At 39.8% G+C, this 13,268-nt stretch overlaps 1 protein-coding gene across 2 annotated transcripts in view; it reads left to right on the top strand.

Annotated features, from left to right (window-relative positions):
• The window catches only part of PIAS1 (protein inhibitor of activated STAT 1), a 134,741-nt gene that overhangs the window by 98,846 nt on the left and 22,627 nt on the right, over nucleotides 1-13,268 (top strand). For both annotated transcript variants that reach the window (XM_080648142.1, XM_080648141.1), the window contains exon 8: nucleotides 453-526. In XM_080648142.1, the coding sequence (XP_080504268.1) occupies nucleotides 453-526 (74 nt within the window). The remainder of the gene's footprint in view (nucleotides 1-452; nucleotides 527-13,268) is intronic.

The raw sequence follows: 13,268 nt of genomic DNA, 5'->3' as shown, positions 1-13,268 counted from the left end.
AAAACTTACAGGAAATGCAGTCAGTCTATAGATACACAATTGTTTTCCTTCCTTTGTTCATTGTAGAAATTATAAACCATGTACTTTTTATATTTTCATTCAGTTGATTGGAAATTAATTGAGCAGATTATTTTTAGTTCCTTTTTTTAAAAACTGTTTTTTATTGAGAGAGAGAGGTCAGTATGAGAGAGAAACATCAATCGGTTGCTTCCTGCATACAACCCGACTGGGGGTCAAACTGGAACCCTGGGTGTATGTGCCCTGACCAGGAGCTCAACCTTTCAGCGCAAGGGACAGTGCTCAATCAACTGAGCCACAACGGCCAGGGCTAGTTCCTTTTTTTTTTTTTTTTTTTTTTTTATTTCCTCGTTTTAAATTCTTTTTCTTATATTGCATTAGTGATGTATCTTTCATAAACTTGTTGTGTTTGTTTTCTCTTCAATGAATGCCAGTTAAAGAGAAATTGACTGCGGATCCAGACAGTGAAATAGCTACAACCAGCCTAAGGGTTTCTCTACTATGTCCAGTAAGTGTTAACTAATATTTGTTTTACATAAGATTTAACATAAATATTCTCTTTTATTATGTATCTTCAGTACTTGAGAAATTTTCTTTACTTTTGAAATATGCCTACCTTTGTTACAGTTTATGAAGGTGGAAAGACAAAATTACTATATGGGATTTTGAATCTAAACAAATTTATAGGTCTATAAAAATTTTCTACTCTTAGTAAAACATTTAGATATTGCTTGTGATTAATAATTGTCTCATCCACAAATGACAATTGCTGGCGAGGATATGGAGAAAAAGGAACCCTCCTGCACTGCTGGTGGGAATGCAGACTGGTGCAGCCTTTGTGGAAGGCAGCCATTTGTGGAGTTTCCTCAAAAAGTTAAAAATGGAACTCCCATTTGGAACTCCCAGTAATCCCACTTCTAGGACTATATCCCAAGAAACCAGAAACACCAATCAGAAAGAATATATGCACCCCTATGTTCATAGCAGCACAATTTACAATAGCTAAGATTTGGTAACAGCCTAAGTGCCCATCAGCTGATGAGTAGATTAAAAAACTGTGGTACATCTACACAATGGAATACTATGTTGCTATAAAAAAGAAGGAACTTTTACCATTTGCAACAGCATGGATGGAACTGGAGAGCATTATGCTAAGTGAAATAAGCCAGTCAGAGAAAGATAAATATCACATGATCTCACTCATATATGGGATACAATGATGAACATAATTTGATGAACAAGAATAGATCCAGAGACAAATGGCAGGGGACAGGGGAGGAAGGAGGAGGTTGGAGAGCAACCAAAGGATTTGTATGCATGTATATTAGCATAACGAATGGACACAGACACTGGGGTGGTGGGGGCTTGCCTGCGGGGGTGGTCAAGCGGGGAAAAAGGAGACATATGTAAAACTTTAGACAATAAATAAATAATAAGAAAACAAGGGTATATTAAAAAAAAGGATATGTCTTAATTATTCCATAGGATTTAACACGTGTAAAGCACATCGTTCTTTATTATTATTTGTATTATCATGATGAATAAATATGGCCAGATGGTCAGCTTTAAAAACTTAAAAAAAAAATAATTGTCTCTTAGACTCAAGTGTAAAATCTCCAAATAAAGAATGTTTATCTCAGTGTATTTATAAGATTTTATTTTTGTTGGTTTTAAATATTTTTATTGGTTTCAGAGAGGAAGGGAGAGGGAGAGAAAGGTAGAAACATCAATGATGAGAAAGAATCACTGATCGGCTGCCTCCTGCAAGCCCCCTACTGGGGACCAAGCCAGCAACCCAGGCATGTGCCCTTGACTGGAATCGAACCTGGGACCCTTCAGTCTGCAGGCCAGTGCTCTATCCACAGAGCCAAACAAGTGAGGGCTAAGATTTTTTAAAAAATAGAATCATATCCTTCCTTTTGAAGAAAATCTGGTCCTGATTATCAATTTAACCGTTTTGCCAACAGTGACTGTATTATAAGAATCTACCACTTAAAAAGCTATTTTATTTAGCTTGAATAATTGAATTGATTATGCATATAAAATAACCTTGATATATTTTAAACCAGAAAATGAGGTCAAAATCAATCATTTGTGCAAAATAGATATAAGCCCCAAGACATACCAAATAATTAAACTTGTGAAAAAGTTTCCCAAAAAATGTGTGCTAAGGTTTATTTGTAACTTGTTTGATATGATGAATATGTGTTTTATGCAAAAACTAGAGGCCCATTGCACAATATTCGTGCAAGAATAGGCCCCTGGCTTCACTCCCAGCCGCCCAGGAGCCAGCAAGTCCCTGCTCCCCACCCCAGCCGCCCAGGAGCCGGCAAGTGCTCGCTCCCCAGCTGCCCGGAGCCCGCAAGTCCTCACCCTGTCTGGAGCACCACTCCAGTAGCTCCCTCTGCCGCCCCGCTTCCCCTCATATCAGGCTTCACACCGCTCTGCGTCTGCATATGCAAATTAACCTCCATCTTTGTTGGGTTAATTTGCATACTCTGATTCACTGTGGGCATAGTGGAGTAACGGTTAATTTGCATGTTTCTCTTTTATTAGGTAATATATGTGAACAGCTAAGAGTAAATTACTTTGACATTCTGATTATCTTTTGTTGTATAATTATAATCAAATTAATTATATATAAATTGGGGAGAAAGTATAAAGAGGACACAGCTGTTTCCTGATTTGCCTGGATTGTTCACGCAGGCCTGATATGGAAAGTTTTTAACATTGAAATCCTACTAATCTAAGATGAAGAGACAAAGAATTTAAATAGAGATTAAATGCTATTTGTTCTATATCTTAGTCTTTATAAAACCTCAGATACAATATAAAAATTCAGTAGCTCATGAATTAGTTTATAATACTGTACTGTACATAGACCTTTTAAAAAACTTTTTTATTAAACTTGATAAATTATAGGAAAATATACTTAAATTGATAAAAACCACCAAAATCCTATCATGTTGTATATATCCTTCTATCTTTTTATTCCTTACCATAGCCATTGCTTAGGGAAAATATTTTGACTCCAGGCTCTTTATATTATTACTAGAGGCCCGGTGCATGGATTCGTGCACCGGTGTGGTCCCTCGGCCTGGCCTGCACACTCTCACAATCCAGGACCCCTCGGGGGATGTTGGAGAGCCAGTTTCAGCCCAATTCCCGCAGGCCAGGCCAGGCTGAGGGACCCCACCCATGCATGAATCCATGCACTGGGCCTCTAAAATGCATATAAGATCTTTGATTAAACTCTTCTTACCCTCCTCCCTTTCCTCTGAGATTCATCAGTCTGTTCCATGTTTCCATGCCTGTGGTTTCCACTCCTGCATTGAGCATATGCCCCCTGGTGGTCAGTGCCCATCATAGCTACTGGCCAGTTGGCTAATTGCTTAGGCTTTTTTTTTTTTTTTTTACAGAGAGGAAGGGAGAGGGATAAACATCATTGAGAGAGAAACATCGATCAGCTGCCTCCTGCACACCCCCTACTGGGGCTGTGCCCGCAACCAAGGTACATGCCCTTGACCGGAATCGAACCTGGGACCCTTCAGTCCACAGGCCAACACTCTATCCACTGAGCCAAACCAGTTAGGGCTCCTTAGGCTTTTATATATGTAGATAACAAATACTTAGCCAAATATATAATGCAATCATTGATAAAAACTGAGGGGAAAATAGCAACACAAAAATAGTAGTAGATTTTGATACCTCACTTCCAGTTATAGACATAACTAGAAAGAAGGTCATTAAGGAAACAGAGGATTTAAAAATACATTATATATCAGCCCTAGCGGGTTTGGCTCAGTAGATAGAGTGTCTGTGGACTGGAGAGTCCCAGGTTTGATTCTAGTTAAGGGCACATACCTCGGTTGCAAGCTCGATCCCCAACCCTGGTCGGGCCCTGCAGGTGGCAACCAATTCATGTGTCTCTCTTACATGATGTTTCTCTCTTTGTCTCCCCCTCCCTTCCACTATCTCTAAAAATCAGTGGAAAAATATCCTTGGGTAAGGATTAACAAACAAACAAACACTACATATCAATTGGACCTAAAAAACTTATACAGACTATTCTACCTAACAACAGCAGATTACACGTTTTTCTCAACTGTATGTGGAACATTCTCCAAGACAGACCACATGTTCGGCCACAAAACAACTTCTAACCAATTTAAAAATAAAGTCATACAAAGTATCTTCTCTAAACACAAAGGGATGAAGCTAGAAATCAATAACAGAAAGTAAACAGGGAAATCCACAAATCACAAATACGTAGAAATTAAACAACACATTCTTATTTTTTTTTTTTTTTGGTATGTTTTTATTTATTTCAGGGAGAGGGAGATAGAAACATCAATGATGAGAGTTGTGACTCCTGGTTCATGGATTGATGCTCAACCACTGAGCCACACCAGCTAGGCTAAACAACCAATGGATTAAAGAAGAAATTCCACATGGGAATGTAGAAAATATTTGGAGAACAAATTAAAACAAAACCCAATATACCAAAACTTATGGGATACAGCAAAAGCAGTAGGAGGAGGGAAGTTTATAGTACTAAATGCTTACATTAAAAAAGAAGAGAGTTCTCAAATCAACACTCTAACTTACCTTAAGAAACTAGAAAAATAGCCTTGCCTGTGTGGCTCTGTGGTTGAGCATGGACCTGTGAGCCAGGAGGTCACAGTTCTATTCCCAGTCAAGACACATCTGGGTTGTGAGCTCAGTCCCCAGTGGGAGTTGTGCAAGAGGCAGCCAGCTGGTCAATGATCATCTCTCATCTCTCATCTCTCTTTCCCTCTCCCTGCCTCTCTGAAGTCAGTAAAAATATATTTTTTTAAAAAAGAAACTAGAAAAATAAAAATAAACTAAACTCAAAGTCAGCAGAAGGACGGGAATAACAGATTAGAGCAAAGATAAAGAGAATAGAAAAAAATTAATGAGACCAAAAATTGTTGTTTTTTTAAAGATTGGCAAAAACTAGACTAAGAAAAAAGAGGAAAGACTCAAGTAGCTGAAATTAGAAACAGAAGTAAGGATTATAAGACACTACTTATGAACAATTGTATGCTAACAAATTGGATAACTTCCTACAAACATATAACCCACTAAGATTGAATCATGAAGAAATAAAAAATCTGAACAAAACTTTTCTAAATTAGGGATCAAAAACCTCCCAACAAAGAAAAGCTCAAGACCCCATGGCTTCACTGCAGAATCATACTAACCATTTAAAGAAGAATTAATACCAGTTTTTTCCCATTGTTCCAAAGAATTGAAGAGTAAGGAATACTCCTAAACTCCCTTTTGAGGCCAGTATTACCCTGATCCCCAAATCAGACAAAGACAAGCCAGGGGAAAAAAACTGCATACCAACATCCCTGATGAATATTGATACAAAAACCCCTAACGAAATACTAGCAAACTGAATTCACCAGCACATCAAACATATTATACACCATGACCAAGTGGGATTTATGGCTGGAACATAACAAAAATTAATGTCATATACTACATTAACAAAATGAAGGACAAAGCACACATGATCATCTCAATTGATGTAGAAAAACATTTGACAAAATTCATCATCCTTTCCTGATCAACATGCTCAACAAACTAGACTAGAAGGAAGCTTCCTGAACATAATAGCCATATATGCAAAGCCCACAGTGAACATCATAGTCAATGTGGAAAGACTGAAATCTCTTCCTCTAAGGATTAACGCAAGGATACCCACTCTCACCACTATCATTTATCATAGTACTGGAAGTTATAGTTAGAACAATAGACAAGGACAAAAGACATACAAAGGACATTTGTATGTCTTTTGTATGTCTGTAGTTAGAACAAAAGACATACAAATTGGAAAGGAAGAAGTAAAGTGATCTGTTCACAGATGACATGATTTTTTTATTTTAGGAAACCCTAAATATGCCAGAAAAACGGTTGGAATCAATAAACAAATTTAGAAAAGTTATAGGTTACAAATCCACAGTCAAAAATTTGTTACATTTCTATATAATAACAATGACCAGTCTGAAAAAGAAACTCAGAAAACAATCCCATTTACCACAGCATCAAAAAAGATTATTTAGGAATAAACTTAACCAAGGAGATGAAAGACTTAGACATTGAAAACTACAAAGCATTACTAAACAAATTCAAATAAAGTACAAATGAATGGAAAGACATCCCATATCATGGTTTTGAAAGACTTATTGTCTGGTCAAAGTGATCTACGGATTCAGTGCAATCTCTATCAAAATCCCATGGCATTTTTTGCAAAAATGGGGGTGGGTGGGAGGAATTCTACAATTTCTGTTGAATCTCAAAGGACTCCAAATAGCCAAAACAATCTTTTTATTTTTCTTTTTTTTTTAAGTTAAAGTTATTTTTTTTTAAATAAATCTTTATTCAGATTATTACAATTGTTTCTCCTTTTTCCCCCCATAGCTCCCCTCCACCCGGTTCCCACCCCACCTTCTGCCCTTACCTCCCCCCCACTGTCCTCATTCCTAGGTGTACGATTTTTGTCCGATCTCTTCCTGCACCCCCCATACCACTTTCCCCCTGAGAATTATCAGTCCACTCCCTTTCTATGCCCCTGATTCTATTATATTCACCAGATTATTCTGTTCCTCAGGTTTTTAATTCACTTGATTTTTAGGTTCACTTGTTGATAGATATGTATTTGTTGTTCATAATTTTTATCTTTACTTTTTTCTTCTTCCTCTTCTTTAAGAATACCTTTCAGCATTTCATATAATACTGGTTTGGTGGTGATGAACTCCTTTAGCTTTTTCTTATCTGTGAAGCTCTTTATCTGCCCTTCAATTCTGAATGATAGCTTTGCTGGGTAGAGTAATCTTGGTTGTAGGTTCTTGCTATTCATCACATTGAAAATTTCTTGTCACTCCCGTCTGGCCTGCATAGTTTCTGTTGAGAAATCAGCTGACAGTCCTATGGGTGCTCCCTTGTAGGTAATTAACTGTTTTTCTCTTGCTGCTTTTAATATTCTCTCTTTGTCTTTTGCTCTTGGCATTTTAATTATGATGTGTCTTGGTGTGGTCCTCTTTGGATTCCTTTTGTTTGGGGTTCTGTGCGCTTCCTGGACTTGTAAGTCTATTTCTTTCACCAGATGGGGAAAGTTTTCGGTCATTATTTCTTCAAATAGGTTTTCAGTATCTTGCTCTCTCTCTTCTTCTGGCACCCCCATAATTCTGATGTTGGTACGCTTGAAGTTGTCCCAGAGTCTTCTTACACTATCTTCAACTTTTTGGATTCTTTTTTCTTTTTGCTTTTTTGGTTGAGTGTTTTTTGCTTCTTTGTATTTCAATTCTTTGACTTGATTCTTGTGTTCCTCTAGTCTGTTGTTGGGTCTCTGTATAATATTTTTTATTTCAGTCAGTGTATGTTTAATTTCTAGTTGGTCCTTTTTCATATCTTCGAGGGTCTCATTATATTTATCGGCCTTTTCTAGGATATTCTTGAAAAGCCTTATAACCGTGGTTTTGAATTCTATATCCAGTCGTTTGTTTTCCTCCATTTCTTTCGTTTGTGATCTGTTTCTTTGACGCCGCATTTTCACTGCTTCCCTGAGTTGGTAGTGTAGATTTGTGTGCTAGGTTTCCTATATGGCCCAGTGGGTCGGCCTCCCCAGTTAACCTGAGGTGGACACTCTTGGTGCACCCCTTTGTGGACTGTGTGTACAGCCTGGTTGTAATTAAGTCTTGTTTTTTGTTGGTATCACTGGGAGGAATTGACCTCCAGGCCAGTTGGCTGTAAGGATCAGCTGCGTCTATGCTGGGAGAAGTTCGGTGCTGGAGACAGCCTTATAGGATTAGACTTGACAAATTGCAATAGCCTCTGTGCTCAGCTTGGATGAGGTGGAGTCTCAGGGCGGAGCAGACAGTCTTGGCTTCCCGTCAGCCTTGCCCTTGCGCGTGTGCGCCTTCAGACCTCTGCCTTTCCCGGCTCCCGAGTCTCTGCCTGAGAGTCCAGATTCCCCCACAAGAGCGTGGGTCCCCAGGGGCTCGCCTGGAACTGGGGTTCAGTGCAGTCAGAACTGGGGCTCAGTGCAGTCAGAAGCTTCTGACTCCCTTCCACTAGGGAAAGCCTGTGGCAACCTCCGCAGCCTTTGTGCGCACTGGCACGCACATGCCTTCAGACCTCTGCCTTCCCCGGCTCCCGAGTCTCCGCCTGAGAGTCCAGATTCCCCCCTGTAAGAGCGTGGGTCCCCAGGGGCTCACCTGGAACTGGGGTTCAGTGCAGTCAGAACTGGGGTTCAGTGCGGTCGGGGGCTTCCTTCCCCCTTCCGCCGGAGAAAGTCACCCAGGCTCTCAGCTGCCCTTCCTCTCTGCGCGCACGAAGACCCTTTGCCGTACCTCCAATTCTCTGTGAGCTTTTCTCTTTCCTTCTAGTTGTAGAATTTTCACTCAGCCAGCTTTCCTGTGGTTCTGGATGGTGTCCGTTCTGTCTTTTAGTTGTAGTTTTGAAATTGTTGTGCGAGGCAGCAGTTTAGGTGCTTACCTATGCCGCCATCTTGGTTTCTCCTAAAGTTATTTTTTTTAATATATTTTTATTGATTTCAGAGAGGAAGGGAAAGCGAGAGAGAGATAGAAACATCAATGATGAGAGAGAATCACTGATCAGCTACCTTCTGCATGCCCCCCCAACTGGGGATCAAGCCCACAACCTGGGCATGTGCTCTTGACTGGAATCGAACGAGAACTCTTCAGTCCACAGGCCAGTGCTCTATCCATTGAGCCAAACCGGCTAGGGCACCAAAACAATCTTTTAATGAGAACAAAATTTGAGGTCTCACACTCCCTGATTTCAAAACAAAGTACAAAGCAACAGCAATTAAGATGATGTGGTACTGACATAAAGATAGATAATGTAGACCATTGGAACAAAATAGAGCGTCTAGAAACAAACTTACATTTATGTCCAAACGACTGAACAAGGGTACCAGGACTATACAGTGGGGAAAAGATCATCTACACAATAAATGGTGTTAGGAAAACTGTTCACATGCAATGTAATGAATTTGAACCCTTAATTTGCAATATATATAAAAATTAATGAATGGATTAAAGACCTACAATGTGAAACATTAAACAAACTCTTAGAAGAAAACATAGGGGTAAAGCTTCAGTTGAATTTAGTAGTGACAACTTGGCTATGACACCAAAGCACAGGCAACAAAAGCAAAAATACTGTATGATTCTACTCATTTGAAACATAAAGTTGTCAAAAATCATAGAAACAGAATATAGGTAGTTACCAAGGACTGGAACTAGAGGGAATTAGTGTTGTGGGCATAGATCTGTTTCATATAGTGTGAATATACTTAACACTCTTGAGCTGTAACTTAAAATGGTTAAAATTGTAAATTTAATACATTTTTTTTTACCACAGTAAAGAATATTGGCTGGGGCTCTGTGGGGTGGGTTCCTAAGTAACTAGATAAATGTTATAACAGACTGGTGTAAAAAGAATCTGATATATGTTGTTGTTGTTTAATCCTCACCCAAGGATATATTTTCCATTGATTTTTTTGTTTTGTTTTTCTTAAGAGAGAGTGGAAGGGAGGGAGATGGGGAGAGAGAGAAACATCAGTGGGAGAGAGACACATCGATTGGTTGCCTCCTGCACATGCCCCAACTGGGGCTGGGGATCAAACCTGCAATCCAGGTATGTGCCCCTGACGGAGAATTGAATCTGCAGCTCTTCAGTGTGCAGGCCAATGCTCTAATCACTGAGCAACACCAGCCAGGGCAAGAATCTGGTATTTTTTAACATTCAGAAAAATGGTTCACAGACCAGGTAAATGGAGGATGGGAATAAGACAAAGATTTTTTTTTTTTAAAGATATATACTAATCCTTTTTCCCCCAGATCCTAATTTATCTACCTTCCCCCCCTCCATGTGATTTCTTGCCACCCATTCCATTATAAAACACCAATACAGAGAATATGAGAAATTTAGAAAAGTTTATAAGCTTCAACTTCCATTTAAATAACTGGAAGAAGTATTTATTTTTCTGCAATATCATTTTAAAAGTCTTTACAGTTGTGCCCTAGCTGGTTAGCTCAGTGGTTAGAGCGTTGGCCTGCTGAACAAAGGGTCTGGAGTTAGGCATGTACCTTGGTTGCAGGCTCCTCCCCAGCCCAGATCCTGGTCAGGGCTCATGCAGGAGGCAACCAATCGGAGTGTTTCTCTCACATCGATGTTTCTGTCTTTTCCCTCTCTCTTCCACTCTCCCTAAAAATCAATGTAAAAATATCCTCAAGGGAGGATTTAATTAATTAATTAATTAATTAATTAATTAATTTTAAAAAGTGTTTACTGTAGGGAGCGGCTATAGGGTTAAGCTTGGACTGACCTGTTGGCAAAGCCACAAACAAGTCCCAGCTTAGAGGGCACAGCCCTCTTAGCATAATTAAGCTTGATCTTATGACACTCCCTAGATCCTTCCTAGGTAGCTAATGGGCTGTGGGAGGTGCAGCAAGTGCTGCCAAAACAAGTGAAACTCACAAGAACATTGTAACTATGGTGACCACTACCTTGTTTACCTCTGACTATAAAATAAAGCACCAGCTTGCCATCTGGATCTTTTCTCTGTGGCCTCAGCAAGGCACAGGAAGATCTACCCAGCTTATTCTCTTTGTCTATCTTTTCTACATCCTTCGCCGCCCTCCCTAAGGCTTGCCGAACTCTTGGCTGTGCTGGCACAGCACAGTTTACAGTTGTGCTAATATATATGATGTCATTTAACATGTAGATGAAGCATTTATTCACATAAACACTGCAGTATAAATCTTGACATTTTTATTTATAGAACTAGTTTTGAATTTTATAAATCAGGTGATCTTTGCTATCCTATATAATAAAAGCCTAATATGCTAAGTGTCTGGTTGACCGGTTGGCCATTCAACCAATCAAAGCATAATATGCTAATGATACACTAAGGGCACTCAACCGCTCGCTATGACGTGCACTGACCACCAGGGCGTAGATGCTCCGATAGGTAGGTTAACTTGCTGCTGGGGTCCGGCTGATGGGGACTGAGCAAGACAGGCCAGACACGCCCTGGAGCCCTCCCATGGTCCCTCCCCGGCTGGCCAAACTCCCGCGTCCCTCCCTTGCCCGATCTTGCACTGGTGGGGTCCCTCGGCCTGGCCTGCACCCTCTCGCAATCCAGGACCCCTAGGGGATGTCAGAGAGCCGGTATCAGCCCAATCCCGCAGGCCAGGCCAAGGTACCCCACTGGTGCACAAATTCGTGCACCAGGCCTCTCGTATTATTAGAAAATGTTAATCACATTTTGCTTCTTGAACCTATTAATTTAGTGGGCCAGCTTTTAATTTTTCTTTCCATATTCCTCAGCTCCTCCATTTTTAGTTTCAACAATTTTTACCAGTTCATTTTAAACTGACACCTGCTTTCAAAATTCAGGTTATAGAAAAAACTATATGTAAAGCATAATTATAATTTTATGGCTTTCTATATGGCTAAAGGGACAATCCCTTTACAATTATTCTGAAATGGAAAGGCAGTATATTTTAGGTATGTTTTTATTCTAAAAAGTAAAACTTAGTAATGACAACTCATCTCTATATCAAATTTATAAAATAAAAGATTTGTCCCCTTTGAAATATGTCAGTATGATGTCTGACAGTGCATTTCAATTGCCCTTGTTGTGATATATACAGTTCAAAATAAATGAGTATCTGTTTGTGTGCTGTTTAGCTAAAGGCCATGAAAATAATTGGAATTGTTTTTGTTCTTTGGGAATTTTTTCATTCTGACTTATTAAAAATAGAGCTGGAAAAATGTTTGAGAGCTTGCTTTGTGAGATACTCCTCAGACCTGTAGATGCAAATACAAGTGACTTGCCATTGATAGAAGAAAAATAAATAAACTCCTTGGAAATTTATTTATGAAATATTTATGATGATGAAGAAAAAGTTGTGAAATTTTTCTTTTTATAAGGAAAATACATATTTTATTGGCTTTTTAGGCTCCTTGATATAAACTGGTTTAAACATACCTAGCTTGGGTATTTTCTCTTGCACCTTCATCAGTTAGTTAGTAATATAGCACGATTATCCTATATAATAAAGGGCTAATATGCAAATCAACCGAATACAAACCGACCAGGCGCTATGATGCGCACTGACCACCAGGGGGCAGACGCTCCATGCAGAAGCCAGGTTCACAGCTGGTGATTGCAGTAGTGGTGGCGGGAGGCTCTCCCGTCTCCGCAGCAGTGCAAAGGAACCCGAGGTGGCTGTCCAACTGCCGGCTTAGGCCCGCTCCTTCTGCCAGCAGTCGGACATTCCTCAAGGGGTCTCAGACTGCAAGAGGGCGCAGGCCGGGCTGAGGGACACCGTCCCCCCATCCCCAGTGCACAAATATTGTGCACCAGGCCGCTAGTGTTATAATAAGATTAGTGGCATTAGAAAACTCACTTGGGAGTTGTTTTCTCAGTGTTTATTTGCAAATGATTCATATATGCACCACATCCTCTAAAGGGAAAGGGGGAATTTGTAATTATAAAATGAAGATATTCAAAGCTCAGTTTCTGTCTGATACCAGGTAAAAGAAATCAGTATCCATTTGTAGATAAGTGTGGAATTTAGTGATTGTTTTTAAAAATCAGGAACATGAGGAGGATTAGCAAACTTTGTGATTCTTTGAAGCAAGGCATTTGTGTGACAACTAATAAACAAGACATTTGAAAGCGAACTTTTCCTTTCCTGTACCTATTTATAAATGTTCTTCCCGTGCTGTTCATGTGGCAGTGTTCCTTAAAAACTCTGTAGGTAAATTAGTCAGTGTGGCTGCTCATAAAGCCTTAGGAGTTGCTCTCTGATCAAAAAGATGAACTAATAGCTGGGGATTATAGGGATGAAGCTATGTGAGATGAAGACCTTATCATCTTACCCAATGTCTTCATAAACTATCAGAAGTAGCCTACTAGTTAGGCAGTACATTTTATAAAACTGAGGCTCAGAGAGACTCAGTAACATCCAGGATTCACAAATAAGTAGTGAGGCCAGGATTCAAACCTAGGTAGCCTAACTCCAGACTCCTACTCCGGGCTGCCTCGGGAAGTGGTGCACACTGCATGAATGGTGCCTCCTAATACTCCTCACTCTGCACAGCTGAAGCCTTATCAGTACACCAGACCACCTTCCTGCTGTATAGCAGGCACATTTCCAAGTGCCAAGGACAAGGAGATTAAG

This window comes from Plecotus auritus, assembly GCF_963455305.1.
Source record: "Plecotus auritus genome assembly, chromosome: 1".
In the NCBI taxonomy this organism is placed as follows: domain Eukaryota; kingdom Metazoa; phylum Chordata; class Mammalia; order Chiroptera; family Vespertilionidae; genus Plecotus; species Plecotus auritus.
Note: the sequence above shows the minus strand (reverse complement) of the source record. Positions and strands in the feature narration are given on the sequence as shown.